Below are 22,101 nucleotides of genomic sequence, written 5' to 3'. Positions count from 1 at the left end.
TTTTGTCCATTTCTAGGCAGAAGCAATGCCCTTCAGGACTGTCAGAGACTGACAGGAAACAGAACAAAAATGTCACAAATTATAAGAAAATATCAGCTCCCCAGGCTAACTGCTATCAGTGGCAAATCAGCCCTGAAATATTTGGGTCTTTATTTCACTTGTTACTCATAATTTCCTCTTCCCTCTGCCAATTCCCATGGTGCCACCTCTCTAGAATCCCTCTCCCTTCTCTCTCTGTACAGTTTGCAAAGTGTCTCAGTTCTCACTTTATCACCAAGGACCCAACCTTTCCCCTCACTCAGTCTCCAGCTCCCTAATTGTTTTTGTTGCTCTTCTTAGGACTCACATCATTTTTTTCCAGTAAGCTCTGGTAACACAATCAAGTCATGGCACTATGTCAGCTGCAGGGGGAAGAAGCACATGGGCTGCAAGAGTGTAGGCATATGCTTTACTTTTAATATCCCCATTAGCTGCAGTGAGGTTACTTACATATAACATTAATACAGGCAGAAACGTTCACAGGACCATGTCCTCCCAGTCTTGCACTGCAGCTCTCATATGGCTTTTTCCAACGAGGTTACATTACAAACCCATACTCTGTGTACTTTGTTCTATGACCTACTTCTTTCCCTCCTGTTCAGATCATCTTCCATCACACTGATAAGCTTGTGGTTTTGGTGCAGAACCTTGACACATACTTTACTGTCCAGGCTCTTATGCCTGAATTCAGTGCCCAGGTAGGTAAACTTTAGAAATGACTGCACAATGTACCTACATGCTAAGGAGCTGCCTGTGTGCAAAAGGAAACACCTTCACATATACCAGGTCACTGCAATGAAGTGAACAAATGGCCTATGCATTACAAAACCAAAATGTTTTGTAGCCGAGAAGAAGGGTAGCTTCAAAACCTGGAAACAAAAAGTGATTCTCTGCAGTCTAGCTCTAGGTTGGGAGGGGGGGAAGGCTGCATTACTCAGCTGCATTTTGGAGGAGAGAGCAGCTTCCATAGTCTTTAATATCAACCGATTTTAATCAAAACTGTAGGCAAATCTCAGAAGCAACATGAAAATCTTACAGCTTCAGCTGTTCTTCTCCCACCTTCCTGCAGACTTTGAAATCAGAACAAACTGATATGATACTAATGGTAAGAAACATTAAAATAAAAGTTACTGGTAAAAAATATTAAAAAGGGGAACAAATTGAGTACAAACTATCCTGCCAACCTTGGTCTCCCAGCTGGCCTCTGAACACTGTGCTGCAAGGTACTGTTGCCTATGCCACCTCCCTCAACCAGCCTCCCCCAGACAGAACTCCTTTGAATCTCCATTTCATATGGCAGATAACATTCCCAGAGTGAGTGTTCCTAAAAACGACAATCACTCTCCCCCTGAGAGTGAGTATCCTGCTTTCATTTTAGCTGAAGGGAGGGGAGAATAGGTAGACACACGTCAGGTAGTGTTTTACAAGAAATGAGCGTATGCAGTAGAAGATGGGGGGAGGGAGGAGGAACATAAAAACTCAGTGCATGCAGTGACCTTAAAGAGGAATGGATGAGGCTTCTCTTTATGACTCAAAATGACTGGGAACAGAGTAACACAAAGCCTTTCCCCATGGATTTCTCAGCCCATAAAGAAACAAGATATTGGCTTTAGAAACTGCTCATGGCAGAGATGTGAAAAACTGAGTGAGCACCAAATGCTAGATGACCAGTGCAAACTCCCCTCCATCTCCCAGATGATGGTGAACAAGAGTGAGCAAAGAATGAAATCAAAATTAGTGTATCCATGCAGAAGTTATGGTGGGGTAGGAGACGCCAGTACCAAATGTTGGCTAACAGAGGAGTTATAATATACCACACCAAACTGATTGTCTCAGAACATCTAAGTCCCAGCATACAAGTAAGAATAATATTTTTATTACAATAGCTGGACTGAGCTAGGTCTTACAAAAAAAGAGCTTTATGGCTAAGTTATGGCAAGACACCGATAGCATAAGGCAGAAGTGTGTGGATGGTAGGAGGAAAAGATGGAGGGGAAAGACTGAGGGTGACCCATGCTACATGCAGATAGCCAAACAATGAGCAAGGAACAGCGGCTTAAGTCATAAAGGAAGGCTTTATGTGTTCACATTAGAGTACAGGCAGTAACCATCACCTTTTTTACCTCTTAGCAAATAACTTACTGACAACCACAGAAAGCAACAAGCAGGAGGTGGAAGAACGTGCACCACCTTAATACCCAGTTGCTCCTGCAAGTGGGCGAGTTGCACTTCCCCTCCCAGGCAGAGCTGATTTTTGGCTTAGTAGCAACATCTGCAGGATGGGTCCCTTAAAATCCTCCAAGCTCACAGTAAGATCTGGTCCTAGCCCCAAAGAACTAAGTTCTCTGTTAGATACAAGACAGCACATAAGTGGGGACAGACAGAATCCGTTCAGGGTCAGGCAATAAATCAGTGGCAGAGCTGGATCTAGAAACCATGTCCCAGGTCAGGCCTGCAATTAGGCAGCAGCGTGGTTGCCACTTTCTCCCTGAGCTGCTTTAAGAGTCTCCTGAGCCAACACCCTGACACCCAAAAGAATTACTCCATCTCACATAGTCTGATTCGTTTTCCCCAAGTGGGTGGACGTTTCAAAGGCCAGTTCAGAATGGACACTCTTGCAGTGGGGACCGTGCTGCCCTCCCTGTCCACACACCACCATATCCAGAGAACACAAAGACGGTAGTGGCTTCTGGAGCTGGCAGTCCCCTGCCACTAAGCAGGCATAAGAATGAAACTTAACTTTAAAGTTGCTTGCTCATAAAATGTAAAACTGAAATAATTACAGCATCTCTGCTGCTGCAAAACTTTGTTTTACTGAATGCTGTTACCTTCTGCATCACGTTTGGGGAATTTTAAACAGGCAAATGGAAGAAGGTCTGATTGAAGATGAAGTTAAGTGAAAGAAATTGGTCTCATTTAGCACATGACAGGATTCATCTGTGTTCCCAAGTCCACTGAGGTAGCATCATGGGCGTTTCATATTCATGAGCTGCTGCGACACTGTGTCCCCTCATTTACAAAGCACCGTGTTCAGCAAATTCTGTCCCTGTGGACACTCCGTGCATTTCATGGTCTTGTCAGAGAGACATCAAACACTTCAGTAACCAAATACCAGAAAATGGCTTTAATTAGCGCATCTCAATGCAATAAATAATTTTTCTCTCTAAGTGGAAAAATGGAGAATTAAAAAAAAGAAAAGAAAAAAGTGGAAAGCAACAGGCAAAAAAAAAAAATCTTCAAAAAACCATAAGGAACAAGGGACACAGACAACTTCTGCTGAACACACAAACAAGCTTGAAGCCTCTTGGAAGCTTTCTCAGGAGAGCAGCAGGCAAATGGAGAGGATAAAGATGACTTCTTTGGATGCTTGGACATTAATTTCATAGAGATGCCTTTCCCTGACCGAAATTGCCCTACTAGTAGGCCAATATGGAACAGCATACCTGCCTGATCAGCCAGCAGGGAGATGAAAACAGTAGAGTGAAAAGCAGGCAGTACCACAGCTGCTAGGGCGCTGCCTTAAAAGCTGAGGCAAGCAGAAGATAACCTGAGTGTCCCACATCCCAAAGCACCCTTTTGAGAAGAGAATGGTAACAGCACAACCTGGCCAAGCTGATGGGAAACGGCACACCGTGAGCGAGTGCCACAGGATTCAGAGGATCTAGGGGAGGTCATGCAGCAGATTCAGTACTGACCCTCCAGCCTTGCCTTAAAAGAGTATGCATTTGCCTTGCATCAGACCAAGTAATTTTTTCTTCAGCCACCAAGCTCTGATGATACTGTCAGCTAGACAGATGACTGGCTGGGAGGTCGGGTGGTCCATGTGAGACACTCTACTTGCTTCGACAGTGTTGTGCTTTCACAGACTGCTTGGCGTGGCATGGCTTCTCCCTCACCTGAGAGCTTGCTGGGGACAGGCATCAGGCATATTTGCTACTTTCCAAGGCTGCCACTGACACAAAGCCTCTGCCCAGTTTCAACCCCTGGGAAGTGTGAAGAGGGACAGGGCACAGAACAGCCCTGTCAGATGAGTCGCTAGGCTCAGTGCAGGGCTTCCAACAGGCAATAATCCACATCTTGTATTGTGCAAGAAGTAAGAGCAGACACTGATGGCTTTAAAGATAAGGAATCTCTTAATGCATAGGTTTGCTCACCAGCAGCAGAAGACAGGAGAGACTGGAGGCCACGCTCAGGACCTGGAGTCTACCACATTCCTGAGGTTATCAGCATTTAGAGTGGTAACACACCTCCTAGCCTTACCAACGGCCCCCTAACAGAGCACTATGCCTGCCCTCCTTTTCAGTAACATCTGTTTTCCTCTTTTCAAAGGCTGTTCCCTGTTCCTTTGCGGTATTCCCCTGCCGAAACATACTCAGAAGGTGGTGGGGCAGCAGATGAGAAGGCATGAGGTGCCCAGGGAGGGTCTGGTGAACTCAGAAACACAAAACCCTCCTCAGCAATGCTGGAGGTGAGTGATTTTGCATTAGAGCATTACTGTGGCAGGGAAAGCAGCTTCTCAGGATGCTCCTGTGGAAGTATGTTTGGGAGCAGGCATGTCTGATTCTATTTCATCCTCTTCATCTTACGCTGGAAAAACAAGACAAACTACATTTCTTTTATGCTAAATCCTTAGGTTTTTTATTTTTTCTTATATATATTTATTTAAAAAATGCCTCTTTGATCGGCAGCACCCATGACACTTCCACATCCAGCAACTCCTCAGAAGCCTCCCTCCCTCCACACAAGGCCACCGCTGCTGACAGCCAGCCGGGTTTGATCAGAGCCACTCAGAATCGGATTTTCATAAGACAGATGAGGAATCTTACTGCTGCTCTCTCTCATATCAGATGAGAAACTGAGGGGGAGGGGGGACGGGTCCTGAGGGAACGACACTACAATCAAGGGCTACGCAGTTCTCTCTCTGTCCCTCCACTGCTGCAATTTTCAAAGGAGTTTGCCTCAGGCAGTTTTAAATGATGGTGTCTCAATTCTGTAATCATCTTTCAAGAGCTTTTTCTTAAAGGGTATTTTAGGTAAACCTAGTCCGTCAACTACACTTATGGACTCAGCAATCACAGACGCAATATGACTGTGTATCTACCATATCGCAGAATTTAGCGATGGAAGATGCTTACCCAGACCATCATTTTCAGCCCCCAACAAGCCGTGTGTGCTCCCTTGCAATTAAGCTGCCCACTGCCCCTTGGCCAGTAGTCTGCTGCTTCAAATAGGACTTCAGACATATCCCTTGGGACATATTCTCTGCTCCCCCCTGCCCACTGTGGCTGTCAGGAGGGAGCTTTCCTTGAACACCAGAGGCTCTAGGTCACAATGCCAGCAGTCACTGGAGGAGTTCAAACTGGCCTGGACCAACAGCTCAGTAGAAACCATCAGGGTGGGCCGAGTCTGCCCTTCACTGACCTTGCGCAGAGACTCGGGGTAGTGCGTTAGGGGAGCAGCCAAGGGGAGGACTGCGGTGTGCTGACGGAGCCACATACAAAGTCACAGTGCAGAATCCCAGAAACTCACTGTCTGCCCCAGGCCCCTATCTTCAGCCCTTTCACACCACTTCCAAAACACCATGTTTTTCACTCCATCTCCATTTCACTGATGCTCAGAACTTCTCCTCCATTTAGCTCTCCCCAAACCACTCCACCACTGCCTCCTGAGCCTATGAAGTACCCACTGGCCATATCCCTGACTGTTCCTGTAAATTGCCCCCTCTTACCCTCATGCTCAGCCAATGCAGCTGTCCTTGCAGCTCACCGCCCCTGGAATCCACCAGCACTTGGTGTGTTCTGTGAAAACAGCAGCTCACCAGGGAAGCAACTGGCAAACTTTATCAGGAATGATAGAGCCAACAATAACCCACACTGCGCTCTATTCTCAGCTCTGTTTGGAGCAATTTCATCATCGGTGCGTATTCGCATGCAGCTCAAGAGGTGTTTGGTATTTTATGGCTGTGAATTCCAGGTGCCAGATACCCTGTGAGGGCTGTCTCCCACCTGACAGACAGACATCACTCCCCAGAAGGATGTGGAGACCATGGCATATGCCCACTTCCTCCTCTGTTGTGCACAGAGCCTGGACTCCCATCCCGTTCAGATGCACAGGAGCTGCTGGCACTCGCCAGAAGGGTAAGAAGTCCTTCTAGAGGTTTGACATTGTATAGAGAGGTCTAATCGTCAACTCTGCTTCCTTGAGGAGGCTTCCCAGCAGGCAGGAAGGGGTTTTGCCTTGAGGGCACAGATCTAGTGACTGTCTCCTGGCAGCTTTCCTCACCTGCGGGTCAGGTTTAGGTTGTCTGTGTAGGATAGTCAGGCTTTCATTTCAATCAGCTGCCTCATTCACACACACTATCTGCTTTAAAATAACAAGCCGTTGTTCCTGCAGACAGAGAATCACACATCACATCCCAATCCTCCAAGAAAAGCCCTGTTCTAAAAGCTATGCATCCCAAGGGTAACAGAGAGAAGGGGGGAAGGGACTTCTGAAGATGGGGCAATAGTCTATGGGGGAAGGATAGCTGGGAGAGAGATGACATCTTAGTTAACAAGCCCCCATAGAGTGCTGAAGAGAAAAATCCAAGGGCAATGTAGTGAGGAGACAGGCATCTGGGGGAGTGTAACTCAGCAGTGCAGAACTGGTGGACAAGAAAGGAACAACGAAGAAACTTTTAGCCAAAAGGACAAAGCAGTTTGCTGATGGAGGGGCTGGGGGGGATGGAGAGGATGCCAGCATTTCTCATCCCAGCAGGAAACAGCCCTTTGTAGCTGCATGCCAGAAAGAGACACACAAGCAGAGTAAAGCCAAATTAAATACCCAAGCAAAGTCGAAGCAGAGACTCTACTGCCCTGCTGGAGAAAGGAGCAAAGGGAGGGGAAAGCCCTTCAACGTGAACTTGGTTGTTCTGTCTTCCCTCCCACCTCATGACAAAGAATAGTCTGCACTTGGGAGAAGCTCTTGGCTGCTACAGAAAAGGAAGCAGTGCTCTGCAGATAGCACTTTTTAAATTCCACTGATAGTCTCACATGTCCCATCTCATGCAGTTTCCCTGCCGTACAGAGCACAGTCACTGCTGTCCATTTCCCCTGTTGACATGGACAGAAAATTGAGCAATTACCCTTAAACTCCTCTTTCTCAAATTGCCCAGATTGCTACATACACAGCATTAAGCCCCCAATTGCCCCTGGCCAAAAGTGACTCAACTGGGCCTGTCCTTTAGGAATTAAACATTTTTGTCTTGCTTGTGAAGGTTTATTATTCCTCAAGTTGTGATGCATTAAATCCTGCTAAAGCAGGTTTCCCACCATGCAGAGGAGCTGCCCCCCCCCATGACAAGGTTCAGCTGGACACACATCCACCTAGCAAAGGTGTGTTACCATTTGCTATGCCTACGTACTAGCATGTACCAGTATGTGTTCAGGAGGGTGGGCACTACGCTCACAGCAGGTGCTGTAGGAAACCCCAATATCCATCAACTAGACACTCCAGAGCTATTTCTGGAGAGACAGTGCACTTTTTCAAAACAGTCTTTCCAGCCTGGAGTTTTACAGGAGCAAATGGTGCTTTTAGTCAAACACATGTCTTTGCTTTCCTATAACTCAAAACTGGCTCCTCTTTAAAGTGGCTCTCTTGTCCTGGACTAGCCTCTATGAAGAAGAAATATGGATTACAGAAAATGAATTCTGAGCACGACCTGAGCCAAGGTACTTCACTGTTAGTATTTCAACCGTTTGTATTGCGCAGTATGGATGACTTGCACCTCCCGTGTTTCCCTGTGCAACTGTAGGGAATGGCTGAAATTGTAGATAGTTCCATGCATGTCCCTGTCTTGTTCACCCTCTTACAATCTCCCAATCTCAGTCTTTCCACACAGCCCGAGAAGCGGCTGTCCTTCTCTCCCAAACTCCCATGGAGATGAGGAATCAGATGCTATGTCATGCACAGGGTGAATGGCCAGGAGCAGTGAGAGAATTCTACTTTTACTTCTGAAACTCCAATGCATAACAAGCCCAAAAGTCTCCACTTGGCTATACAACCTTCCCTCCATTCTCCACATGCCAAACTAGGCTCTCTCCAGGCCCTATGCTTTTTTAACACTTTCTCCAGTGGATTCCAAATTCTGAGCCTCTGGGTGTTAGTGTCATATAAATTATCACAACTGAGCACATTTCAAATACACAAGAAAACCTTTTTAAGGGCATATAGTTTTGTCCTTCATTCTTCTAATGAAAAGGTTGGATAGGGGACAAACAATGTTAATGGAATGGTACAGCTCAGCTTTCTAATAGGTTAAAGGAAGGCAATCCAAATGTATTGGTTGACAGCAGCAATCATTACGCAACTGCGCCTGTTCATATTAAGGTGTACAAGCTAACACATTATGCAGCACAAAATAACCGTGACCCATCCTTGGGGATCCATACACCAATGTCTTGATTTTTGTATGTTTGGAATCTGAGCTTTACTGTTATAGTTAAGGACACAAGCCCATGTGCAATTCTGTGCGAAGGGGAGGCTGATATGGCTCAACTTACTGCACAGCCACAGCATGCTACTCCCTGCCTTCTACACTGGGCACTTATTTGTATCTATCTGCTTATTCAAAAAAGTAATTTTATTCAGGTTCTGGAGCTTGTTTATATGTCACTTTTCTTCACTGCAGTTGCTGAGCCCACATGGAAAACTGCTCTCCCAGAATAGCTTGCTTAATCTCCCTGCAGAAATAAGACCACAAGCATGCAATGTACTGATCCATTCAGAGATTTTCCATATGCAAATTATATCCACAACCCACTGTATTTGACTGTACCAGAAACTGCCTGGGTAGGAACCATAATCAGATTAGTGGGATCTTTCTTCTAACACATAGACTTAATCCAAAGCTGAACTCTGGTTTGCAAACAATCCGAATTCAGCTTTAATCATAGGTTAGGCTCAGATAAATAAGTGAAATGTATTAGGACTTGCCATGTCTTCACACCACATTCTGCATCAATTCTATTCTGTATTTATTACCCGAGGTCTTGGAGCACTAAAAGTCACACGCTGCAAAAATGTGGCAAGCATTTTTTACGCCTAGTTAGCAAAGACAGTTATCATACTCTGAATACAAGACCAAGGTTCAACAAGAAGGACAGCATGTATGCAAACAGTCAAAGAGCTGTTCAGAACAGACTATCAGCCTCAGTGACATACGCTGAAATTTAAGAAGCCCAAGAAACTTCCCAGGGGGAAAATTAAGTCTATTCTGAAGATGCCAACGCTATAAAGGTGCCACTTCTGGCAGTCATATGTTGCAATGCTTAATCTGTCTGGAAGACCCAAATAAGTCTTCATTTAATCTCATTAACCATACTGATGTCTGATCCTTTGTGACTCCTGGTAATTCTTCTGATGCTTGGTGATATTTTACAGATGCAACTTGTTATACACTGTATAAAATTCTTAGCCCTTGAAAACTGAGGTAGCTCCTAGAGACTTTAATTAATTTCTATGCTCCTCTCAGTCCTCTACTGCTTGTCTCAAAATTCATACTGTGGATTTTTCCTGAGATTTCTCTTGGCTCATCCAGTCCTAGAAGAGCAGGTGATAGACACTGTCAAGAAAACTAGTGCTAAGTCAGGAGTCCAGTAGATTTCACAGCAGCCTGTACAGGGATGGGATGGGATTACCCACCAGTGCCTGTGTTTAGCTTATGATCTATGATCTTGGATTAGGGCAAGTGGACTTTTTAAATTAAGAATTCCCTCACGACAGAGACCCCAAGAAAGTGGTGCAGGTATTTGTCCTGATGGGAACAAGACAAGGATGTTATCATAAAACATGAGAGGCTTTAAGTAGAGCATACTATCACCTAAACTAGGGGACAGCAGTGATTTCTTTCCCTGCTCTTAACCTTTTATTGCTCTTTTAGCTCTCTTTTTGCCCCAGACCACTATTCTCCATGTGGAGGTAATCACAGAGAAAAGCATGTGCTTGACACTTTCCTTCTTCCCAAAGGTGCTTTATGATTCTGTGTTAATGAAGAGTCAGAGTTAGACTACAGGTTCACTTCCTCATCCTCCTCTCCATCTCCTTTGCTCTCTCTCCCTCATTCAGCAGCTGGGGAGATGTAAGCAGCTCCCGCATTTGTTTATCCCCAGGGTGGTTCATTTCCTCGCAATTTCTTACAAGATGCCTCTGCTCACTTTACTGGAGAACCCCCAGACATGCATGAAGGCACTTCTTGCAGTCAAGTAGGTGATACCTTACCTCCTCCATCATCTGATGCCTCCAGGCTCTGCTGTCTGAGACGATGGCTGCAGCAAAACACAAGGAAGAAAGAATTTCAATTACAAGCCCAGAAAAGCATCCTGTTCTGTCCCCTTCCTCCCCACAAGCCTCAAGGCCTGTCAAGGGGAGAGTTCCCTGGTACGTTTAGCCTGCAGACTGACCTTCTTCCATACCCCTCATTGCTGGACTCAGCAGAAATCTCAGCTTAGAGTGCTTAAGCAAGATGCCTTGTACCTGAGACAAACCCCTAGGCTGCAGACAGTAGGGCCTTGGGTGGGTCTGGGAGGAAAGCAGATGCTTTCTACTTCTCCTTCTTTCTGTCATACGGGAGTGACAGAGACACTACCTACTCCCTGTCCAGGGAACTGCAGAGTCACCAGCCCTGCCCCATACCAGGACACATGACATGAATTCATGCCAGGCTCTGCACCCTTCCCAAGTTCCAGATCTTGGTGTACTGGTGCTTAGTGTCACATGTCCCTTCTCCATGAGATCAGATGTAAAAGTTGTGGAAGAAGTCTCAGCCACAATGGGAACTTACTCTTCTACTTCTTCTGCATGCTTTCTTCCTGACCTGCAAGACACGGAAAGGCTTATGCTTAGAAAAGGCTAGAGAAAATTTAAAAACTGCACCTTTCCCTATATCACTGTTATTGTGCAAAACAGTTCCTGCACCAGGTCCGATATAACACATCACACCTTTAAAGAATTCTGAGTGACCATTAAACCAGTGTGTCAAAAAGTCCCTGAGTGTGTCAGATTGCAGCAAAATCATTTGGGTCCAAAAAGACAGCCATGCCCAGATACAGCAAGAGCCATGCTCCCTGTTTCTTTAGCTTCTCAGATACTTTTTCAACCTCTCTGCCATCAGCTGCAGGTGAAGCTTGCCTTACCTGAGTAGAGAGGTTGGCACACTAAGGAGTGAAGAAGATGCTATACTTTGCCTACCTACCCCTGAGAGATCAACAGATCCTTCCTCCCCCTGGTCGTGCCCAGAGATCAACAGAGCCCCACCTGAGCTGGCCAAGTTCTGGTCAGACATGCTGTCACTGCAGTAAATCAGGGTTGATCTGGCTGAGTTAACAGGAGTTCATAATAATAACGTGGGGGGGAGGCACTGGCAAATGGCAGCTCCCTTGCTCTCCACCCCAGCAAGCCCAGAAGTAATTCAGTCCCGATTAGGGACGCTTGTTCAATATTCAAAATGTAAAACATGGAGGTTGCTGAACCAGCACTTTGAAAAGTTAATTAAATGCCAGGTTTCTTTTTAGCAGATACTCCATCACTCGCTGATTGCTTTGGCCATTTTGCAGAGTGAAGTTTCATCTCTATGCATTGGGAATAAATATTCTCCCCTCCCTTGAAGTCAGGGTGCCATGACAAAGAATACATGGGTCTCTCCCCTACCACATGGCACTGTCCCAGGACACACCAAGATGTAAGAGAAGTCGCTTCATTGCCTTGCACTGCTCCTTTCAAAGCACTTCCATGAGATGGGACAGGCCTCTCCTCATCTGGTTTCTGTCTGGCAGGTTATGGTCCTCATCTAGCTCTCCTGTGAATAATTTACTCTTCTAAGAGCAAGGAGCAGGGCACAGAGGATGTCTAGCTATGAGGAGAAGAAAGCCCCTTGTCTCCACTGCTCTCCCTGGAGCTTGCAGTCTGTGAGAAGCTAAAGATTACACTGAATTGGTGATCTAAGCCCAGTAATATCCACTGCTATAATCAGAACTGCAGCCGTGTAGGTGACATCTGCATCTGGGCTTTCAGTGGTATGTGCACTGTTCTGTTCATCAGAAGAGGCAGAAGTGCAACGGAGCTGGGGAATTTAGGAAAAACTCTTCCAGCGAGGAGTAATTGTCCAGCTCCATCCTTCTCCCCAGTGGTAGTGCAAAGCAATTTTGTGAACCCCCTGATACTAGGGAGAAAGAAAGGGATGGTTTCAGAGAGCCCACCACCAGCTCTCACTGGAGTTTAGAATCTGGGAAGACAGAGATGGAAAGACGATGCAAGATTTATCCTATTTTATCCCTCTCTTCTGCCTTCACAGAACTGCTTCCCACACCCTGTCTTCAGAGCCTTGCCCTCACTGAGCCCTCACATCCCAAATGATGGCTTTGCACAGCCTTGCACAGTGAGATGATTTCCTGCAGGTTCAATCTAACCTCTTCTTAGCATGATCCCGTTACTCTGGATAATTATCCAGCCCCAAATAACACTCTGTTCCTCAGTACTCACACTCCTTACATCTTTGCTCATGTCCTGTCCCTAGGCAGAAGTGAAACACTCCACATGTTTATACTTCCCAGGAGAGGGTCACTCCTGCTATCCCTGTAAGCAATTTCTGTTTCTTTTTCCTGAGCTCCCTGTCATGACAGATATCCAGGTGGCCCACAGGGAAGGCAGTCATGTTAGTCCTAGAGGGACAGACTACTTCACTCATGTTCCGAGACTTAAAGCTTTCTCAACTTTTCCTTGTTATGTTAGGAAAGGACTTATTCCTGGCAATAAGCAAATACTTCATTACGAAATAGCTGCACTATCTTGGAAAAAAATACTAATTTGGGGAACAAATTCATAAACCGGGAGGGGAGGATAGTACTGACCCCTTTAATCCCAGAGCCCAGGTGTCAGAACACTCTCCTGTCAAACAAGACAGTTCCCTCCTCTCTCTAGAGGAAGCTAAAGGCCCACGGTCAGCCCCCCCCAGGAGAACACCCTAGTCCCTATGCCACAAGGTCCGAAGGTGGCAGTGGGTGATGCCAGTCTCTCACGCTGACAGTACTGTGGTTTAGACAGAGCATTCAAATACCAACAGCACTAGAGCAGGAGCTAGAAATGACTGTTGTTCTGTTTAGGTGAGACTTCTGCTTCCAGGCACCTGTACTAGGTATGTTTGTTAATATATGATTTGGAATAGCATTATTTGATGAAACTGGCATTTCAAACCAGCTGATAAGCTCACAGGTAGAGAACTATCCTGAAAATATAGTATGAAACTTCTGGAGCACAGGAAGGAATTGCATGTCTTACACTCTCTGCGGCCTTAATGATTGAGCTATTAGGTAAAGATACTAACCAGCCTACTATTTCCTTTCTTTTTTTATAGGGCTTCCTTTCGTTTTGTTTGATGCCAAATTACTTTTTCATGCCTTGTTTCAGATTGGAAAAAAAAATTCACAAAATATTTTTAGTTTGTTCCTGACTAATCTTTTGCTTTTTTGGCCAAACTGCATTACCTAAATCTACCTAAGTGACCCTGAGAGAAAGGACAAGCTTTGCCTTGTGTGCTAAGGTTAAAAACCTTCAAGGCAGTAAAGGAAATCATTAATAGATCCTCAAAAGGTGCCCTACCTCCAACCCTGTCCATTCCATAAGCTTAGCCGAGGGCTAAGCTATACATGGAGATACTGTTCCTGCAGAGACAGTCACCTGCTTGCCTCTTTGCTCTCCAGGTACTATGGGAAGCCCCGCAGGCATTCTTCATGAAGTTATCACACTGCTTTAAGCATCGTGGAGTACCCCTTCCTGAGAACTGGCTCAGCTTATCAATGCCAATTGCAACATGTTGAGACCAACATTTCATCCTTCAGGAATATCAGGCCTGAGTACACAGCATCCTCTTCCTTCACCACATGGGCACAGCTTTCTAGCGGTGTGTGAAAGCAGACATGGAAGAAACCAGACTGTAAACTCAAGCCAGCATAGACAGATTTCCTACTCTTTTCTTACATTCTCAGCAACAAGAAGTGCACTGCCCCCGTTTGTTTGCTCCAGCAGGAGGCACAGCCCAGGCAGGGTAGCAACAAGCGCCTATAAAATGAGCAATTGTGTATGAACTATAGGTACACCCACTCAAGTAAGGGCAAACAAAACAATACAATCCTGGGAGCAGTGCTCAGAAATGCATTCAGTCTGCTGTACTATACACCAGCCACCCCCAGTTTTTGCGAGACAGCGATACCTCTGTTTCTTTCATTTCTTCCGGTAAGCCCATTGCATCTGGAGGGCCAAAGAACATGGACTGACCCCATCACCTGGACAGCTCCACTTAAACTCCCTTTCACTGCAAGGCTGTCTGTGCTCCCAAACATAACCAAAAGCCCAGAATATTCCCTCTGGTTTTGGCCAGCTGCTGACCCCCTCTCTATTTCAGGGTGTTGAATAGCTGAGAAACTGGGCAGAAGACCCCGACAGACCCCATGTACCCCATGGTATGTAACTCCTAGTACAGAATACCTGTTTTTCTCCTAGTTGTGCCCTCGGGCAGAGGATATTGATCTGATCTCGCTCTTGAGTGCTGTCTTTGCTCAGTTCTGGCCAGCAGGAATCCTCCCTCCACATTAATGAGAGGGGTTAAACCTCAAAACCGAGGCTTTCCCCCACACACACCCCTAATGTACAGCTGAGCTGCCTCGGAGCTGCCTGCAACTTCTGTGCTGAAGGGTGAAAGGCAGTTCTAATGTAGACATCATCTCTGTTAAACTGTTTCTTTCTCATTTAATGGACTACCACGGAGATCTAAATGGAGATAAAGTAGCAGGGCTCAGAGAACAGCCAGGATGCTATCTTTATGCAGCATGACAATGTGCAGTGGCTAATTAGACACCGTTAACCTATTTTAGCAGGGGACATAACTGGCATGAATGGGGGGAAATGTCCTTGAAATCTTTTAATGTCCACAGCCCATGAGAGCTCTAGACACACTTGCATCCTGCACCGAGCCGCAGCCAGGTGCCAGGAGGCCAGTGTGCAAGATCGAGGCTCTCTCCTGGGTGCCCAGGGCAGGCCACACAGCTAAGGAAAAGGGAAGCAATTATGGTGGCTTGCTAAAGCGAACATCGAGGCGGCTGGACAGGAATGCCCGGTCTCGCGTGGCGGGGGCGGCAGCCGAGGAAGAGGAGGGCTGGGAGCGCGGGCAGCCCCCTCGCCCGGCCCGGTTGCCCTCTGCCCGGGCGGGCAGCTCTCCGCCGGGGCCGCTTCGCTCTGCCCGGCCCCCCGCACCCTCGGCGCAGCGCCCTGCCCGCTCCGCCCCGACGCCGGGGGTCAGCGCCGCCGAGCCGGCGCTGCTCCGGGCCGCGGGGCGGGCCCCGAGGCGGCCGCGCTCCCCGGGGGCCGCTCGCCGGCGCCGCAGCATTGCCGGGCCGCGGCCGCCCTCTGCCGGGCCCCGGCGGCGTGGCTCCCGGGCCGGGCTCCCCGCGGAGGCTGCGGGTCCCCGGGCCGGCCCGCCGCCGAGCGAGGAGGCAGGCGAGCACTGGGGCTTCGATGTGGCTGCTGGCAAGCGGCCGCACCCGCAATCCACAGGGGCTGCGGGCTGTCCCCGGGAGGGCGGGCGCGCACCGCAGGAGCGGCGGGGCCGCGAGTCGAGATCGAAGGGTATTTTCGATATTTTACAGGGCCCTGGTGGCGGGGGAGGCTTTCATCTGCCTGCGTGTTCGCATATTTCCTGGCATGTCTCAACCACTTCTCTTTATGAATCACGCGTAACCAGAAAGCTGCTTCAAGCTGCCCTCTTGCTAAACGAATGAAATGGAAAAAAGGGAACGTCCTGATGTTCAGAGACACGTTTTGTTTTGAGAGAGCTGGGCGATCAACGGGAGAGCAGAGAGATGGGTTGTGTGCGCAGGAAGCGAGTCACTGGCCAGCGTTCTGCCTCTGCGCTTCCATCCAAAACCGTACCCACCCCAGCGCCGAAGTCTTGGCTCAGCCCACAGGGAGACATGAAGCCTTTTGCCTCTAGGGCACAGACTGTAATTCAGGTCTAGGCCTGAGGGAGGAGGGGAAAAAAAGATAAAAAAGGACATTGTACTCTCTTGCTCAAGTATTTTTTTAGTGCCCATCACCACAGTGAGCGGGCGGTGAGCTACGAGTTGCAGCTTGTTCAATAGCCTAAGGCACAACTAACTTACACATCCAAAATGACGCACAAGTGCTAACTGATCAGTTCTCCCAGCTCTCCAAGCATGGGTCTTGGTCACTGCTTGTTTGCTGAGGCACAGGGAGAGAAAAACACTCATCAAAGCTGTATGTAAACTAGAACTGCAGCCCATGCTGGAAAGCATTGCCACAAGGTGTCTTCTCAGCTGTTCCATTGCACCTTCCCTGGGGCTCTGATCAGTTGTTTAAATTTCCATCCCATCATCCTGGACTGTGGCAGCCTGGAAAAGCCAAATTTGCCTTGATTAAATCAGGGACTTCAATCTTCACACCTCCTAAAATCAAGGCAAGTTTTGCCACTGATTTCAGCAAAGAGAGAACTACTATGAGCCTTTATTTCTGTCACCTCACAGCCCTCCCCTTCCAAGCCCTGGGGCACATGGCTATCTATATCTCCACAACGGGGTTTTGGGTAGACACACTTTTTTTTAAACTGTAATGGTCCCACCATCCACTTTGCAGCCCCTCACAGGCTCCCTGGGCTGCTGGGACCACATGCTGAACACACTGCCCAGAGCGCAGCACTGGAGGAAGAAGGATGCAGCGATGAGCGGGCATGCTCTGTGGGACAGGATCTGACAAACACTGTGGCTAGCCGGCTCCAGCTGAAATGGGCTTGTGAGGCACTAATCCATCTCTAGCAGAAGTGTTGTTGTTTCTCCTCATGTCCTAATACGTGGGTTTGCTTAACAGAAACAACAGAGGAGGAAAGCTCTGGCAAGCAGGACTTTAGGAACTGGCACAAAAGAACAAGCTGACAGAGAGAGTTCACAGGGGTCACTGAACCTCAGCCTACTCACTGCATCGTCCCCATAACAGATGTTCCCAGGGTCCCCCCACTCGCTCACTGGTAGAGAGCTGACCAGCAGAGCTGTTCAGAGCTCCCACTAAGCAACAGAAAAAACAACAACACTCAATACAAATTCCTGCTGTGTGGGAAAACAGCGCTGCAGTTTCTAGAGGTATCCACCACACATCTTCAGTCCCTGAGAACAGGGGCTCCTATCCAAGTGATCACATCTTTGGTCTTCAGTAAGCACCAGGGCCAACGCTCACACCAAATGGCTCTTGAGGTTACAGGAGCATTTCAGTTCCCATTTAAAGGGAAAAGCACACTTCTGATGCTCATGGTTACACAGAATAACTGACTGCTAATGGAGACAGAACTAGAATGCAAAGAAAAAGTATCTAAGGTTGGTTGTTTTTTTCAAATCCCACAATAGAGAGCAAACTCGTGATTCTGAAGTACCGGGCCAAAGACTTTTTACTTGTGATTGGCCTCACTGAAAACATTTAAATGAAAAACACTAGAAAGAACTAGGTGTTTACTACTGAATGGCACCATGTGCTGTCATCTGAGAGCAACAGCTTCTGAAAGAAGATATTTTAAGAACTTGGATTAAGAACTTGAGAATAGTAGAGGGGTTATATGGAGAGGGGGACTGGGAGAGGGGGAGATAGGGCCAAGCAAGTAGATCAGGTCATCTTAGGTCTCTTTCCACAGGTAAACTGCATTAAGCTAGACTTCACAGCCAATTTAGAGGTGACCTACAAAGGCCAGGCAAGTTTTTAGCCTTGGCTTTGACAGATACAAAAGGGTTGCATGTTGCATGTGTTCTTCAAGAGGGTTTTGCTTATTTAAACTAGAAATATTTGGAACAGCAAGGACAGTATCCCCTGAATTTGCTGGTAAATTCCTTGGAGATGCACAGAACTAAGGAAGGAAGATGCTTTGTCCTCAATCAAAAAAGAGACTTCACCCTGAGCACACTCTGCCACCTCAACATCTTACACAGACTGTTACCAAAAATCTCATGCTCCTGTTCCGTTTTTGTCATGCAGGCTTCCTTTTCTAGGGGAACAAGGGGCTACAATCCTACTAGTTCTTCCATTGCCCAGTGTCTTTCAGGAAAAAGAAGTCAAAGAAAACCTCACTAACAGAGAAAAACCAAACAGAAATCTAGCTTAAAAAAAAAAAAAAGAAAAAAGGAAAAAGGAAGAAGAAAAAGAAAAAGAAAAAAAAGAAAAAAGGAAAAAGAAAAAAGAAAAAAGGAAAAAAAAAAAGCCCAACTCTTTTTCCAGGCTCTTCTGGGCACTGCAAAGACACAGGAACAGGCACAAGTCTAGCATTTTCCCTTTGCAGGAAATCCTTGCAAGTCACATTAAGCAGGATTAAAAGGAAAAAAATTCCCCATCACAGCCATGGTACTGAGGGATTCTCAGGTAACTCTTCTGTCTTTTAGGGACTTGCCTTTTTCTGCCAGTTATCTTTACTGAGTCTAAACAGAAGCACCAAGGAGAGCTCACCCCAGCAATGACATGGAGGGACAAGAGGACAAGAGCCTGTTAGCATTCCTGGAGCATCCAGCCTATTAAAAAAAAAAAAAAAGAAAAAGAAAAAAGGGGAGGGGGGCGGGGAGAGAGAGAGAGAGAGAGAGGGAAAAAACCCACCCTGGGCCTGCACATTGCAGCTTACCGCCATCTTGATGTCCTTGATGCGTGCCGATGGCATGGAGGCGGCTGGCACCAGATCAGCCCAAGAGAAGGAATGAGAGGCCAATGGAGATTTATGTGAGGAGAGTGAGATGGACAAGGTAAAATTGTCAGGAGGAGTTGTTAGAAAGTAAAATATATTGTGACAATTCCACTCCTGCCGTTCATCAATAAACTGACAGATCATTTAGTGTCAATTAGGAGTGATAGATGGACAAGTCCCCATGATCCTGGGCCAAAATTAATGGCTGGGAGGGAGAGGGTGATTGAAAATGACGGCTGACATTGAGAGGAAAGTCCTGAAGGTCCCCAAGGGGCCATTACTTGCCTCATTCCCTTGCAGATCAATGCAGGGACAAACCCAAAAACAGACACTTCAAGACAAAACTTAATCAGACTTCCTTTTCTTTCTTCTCTTTCTAAGTTGTGCCCCCTCACTTGGCAGCCTTGATCCTTTGTGCCTATACTCTTCACATCATTGAGGACATCCACAGATGGCTGCAAGATGCAGAGTGAGGCTGCCATCTTCCCCACAGCCAGCAGCCTGGCTCCGCTCCTAACATGGCAGTGTCACAAGGAAGCCCAGCCTGAGATTTACCTCGACACTGCTGGACTGGGAGTAGAGGGCAGAAGCAATGACACAAGCTTCCCCCTACCACGTCAGATAGAGAAACTCATGAGCACTTTACTACTCCCACTTGCAAGACAGGGATGGCTAGAGGTTCTATAAACCAGGCACTCTCAGGGGTCATTTCATAGAGATACAACACAGGATAGTTTAAACCCATATTTTTGAAACAGGAGGTTTTTAACTTTACTTACCTCTAGAGACCTTGAATCATAAACCCCCTTAATCTCTTAAATAACTTTCCTCCAGCTCCAGGGTGCAATCTCACCATTGCCCACCCTCCAGAGCCCTAAATGATATCTACAGAGAGGCTGGGTTACCCTGCTCTAAAGGTCACCCCGACCGCACCCCCTTCCTTCCTACAGGCCCTTAATATTCACCTTCTTGTTAAATGCATTCCCAGACACTGTACCACCACTTCTGTTCCAAAATACTTCAGCATGGTCATTTTCCTAAACAAGCCTTGATTATTCCAACTCTGTATGACCTATCAGTCAGAAAGGAGAAATTTCAGTTGTAGCTGGAGCACCTGTTGCTAAGCTGCCACAATCCTGTAGAAGAAAGGAGGTACACGTGCAGGCACTGGAAGGGACTTCCTACTGAAAGCAGCACTTGCATTTGCTTGCAGGGCCTTCTGAAACGAGCTGTGTTTATTCCACAACAACCCCAGCTGCTGCCTGCAGAACGGTACAAATTTTAAGGGACTGATTGCAAGACCAAAGGGATCAAGGACCCAAGTAAACTGGAAGTGTCCCGAGAAGCAAAGAAATAAAGATACTAACAGGAAGAAACATGGAAGAAATTCTATAAGGGAAGTCAGACAGATGAGATCAGCAGAAGCTGGAATTAAATGGATCCCAGAAGCACCTCTCTTTTGTCAAATCCTCACCAGTCTGCAAAACTGAGTTCCCTTTTTCTTTTCCCATTGGCAGGCACTTTGTGTTTCTTCCTTCTGATGCATGAGATAACCTGACAATATACCTCTGCTTTGCTTGTCACAAGTGTCAATACTGATGTCATTAAGGACATCAGCACAGCGTTCAGAATGGCACTTGGGCTCCATCCAGTGGTTAGAGAGCTGCTTCTGTAGCAAAACCAGCTGTAATTACTATTATTTATGTAATCTCAGCAGGGTACTAGGCCCCAAGTGGCTGCCTAGACTCTTGGCTGGTCCCCTTTCCTCTAATACGGGGGCTAGAATATTGCTGGGGCAGCAATGGGACTGCCTCTCCTCATAGAGAGTGATTCTTCTCTCTGAGTACAAATTTAAATAAATACAGTGCATTCAGGTGCAGAGGGCCCTGCCAGTAAGGAAAAAAGATTTTTCCATCACTACTTTGCACCATTTATTTGCTGATTGCAGAGGACAAGCCTGAGGGTTTGCTCAGACACTTACCTGCAGTCCTCGTCACTATCCAGATTTACAAAATGGGACTCCTAGCAATGGCAGCTGTTCTGCAGAGGTACTGCGAGTCCAAAGTAGTATTTCCATGCTTGACTTTTGAAAACTTATCACTAAAAGACACCATTTTGATAGTTCTCAGGAATTTAAATATCTGACACCTGTAAATGCTATGGGAACTCATGAAAAAATACTTTATCTTACTTGCACGCCACCTGTGCGAATTAATTTCAAAACTAATTACAGGTTGGAAAACTTTAAGAGCCTTCCTCCTCTTCCTATCTTGCAACAGTCTGAGACAGAAGTAGTCTGATGGAAAGAATCAGCAAGATGGTGAGAATATTTGCAAGCTTACCTAGGTATGACAAGAGCTGGGCAGGTAAGGGACTAAGAGGGAGCAACAAAGGTAGAAAAACAGATTGCAAATTAAATTCTACTCTAACATGTGCCAAATGGAAACACAAAGAACAATTTCAAGTGATCATTTCACATGGATAAGACTCTGAACTAGAAATACAGCAGAAAAGAGTTTAAGTATCCCTGCAGGAAAAGCAACAAGTGTGCAGTTGCAACTGGCTGAATCTGTCAGAAACAGAACTAAAAGCTTAGACCTCATATGGGGAGAGAATAACACATAAACAGCTACAATATCATTTCACAAGTGGCTGCAGTATCCTATCTGACCCACAATACACAACACAGAAAATCTAACTGTAGCCACTCTGCTCATCCTTCCTTTCTACGTAAAAAAAAAATCACATTTTAACACTGTCAGTTCTGAAAACCAAATTACTTAAAGCAGTACAATTCCCAAGTGTAGGCTCAGTTACACTGGCATAAAAGTGCTTATACCTACATCAGATATATCAATAGAAGCATGTTATTCTAACTACATCTACACTAGTGAAATTGGAGCAAGTTAACTTGATGGGCTTCCAAACTGAGTCAAATTGGTTGAAAAGCTGTGGGGAGATAGAGCCTGAGAAAACAGAAACAACAAAGCTACAGTAACATTGGTATGACATCAGCCGATGACTCAGACTTTTCACATGAAGGCTTTACTCTGGGATTTGTCACAAAGACAGCCTTACAGGCCAGCATCTCAGGCTTTTTTAAGGGAGAGAAGGAGAGAGATCAGCTTGGGGAGAATACACAGCTGAAGGAAAGAAAAGACAGGGGAACTAGTTGCACAAAATCCTTGTACCTCATACAACTAAAGAAAGTCAGAACAAACCTCCCCTTCAGAAAATTTATTCAATAAAAGCTCTTAATCCAAATGAAAAGAATGCTGTCAGATATGACATGATATCGTATGTGTGACTGA

General features: G+C 46.4%; 1 protein-coding gene across 3 annotated transcripts in view; it reads right to left on the bottom strand.

Annotated features, from left to right (window-relative positions):
- The window catches only part of IFT43 (intraflagellar transport 43), a 46,148-nt gene that overhangs the window by 5,740 nt on the left and 18,307 nt on the right, over positions 1–22,101 (bottom strand). For 2 of the 3 annotated variants that reach the window (XM_072865738.1, XM_072865739.1), the window contains exons 4-5: positions 10,859–10,891; positions 10,297–10,343 (exon numbers count right to left, since the gene is read on the bottom strand). In XM_072865738.1, the coding sequence (XP_072721839.1) occupies positions 10,297–10,343; positions 10,859–10,891 (80 nt within the window). The remainder of the gene's footprint in view (positions 1–10,296; positions 10,344–10,858; positions 10,892–22,101) is intronic. The other variant, XM_072865740.1, reaches the window with a different exon arrangement.

Source organism: Ciconia boyciana, chromosome 6, assembly GCF_034638445.1.
Source record: "Ciconia boyciana chromosome 6, ASM3463844v1, whole genome shotgun sequence".
Classification (NCBI taxonomy): Eukaryota; Metazoa; Chordata; class Aves; order Ciconiiformes; family Ciconiidae; genus Ciconia; species Ciconia boyciana.
The sequence above is the reverse complement of the archived record's forward strand: the minus strand, read 5'-3'. Positions and strand labels throughout refer to the sequence as shown.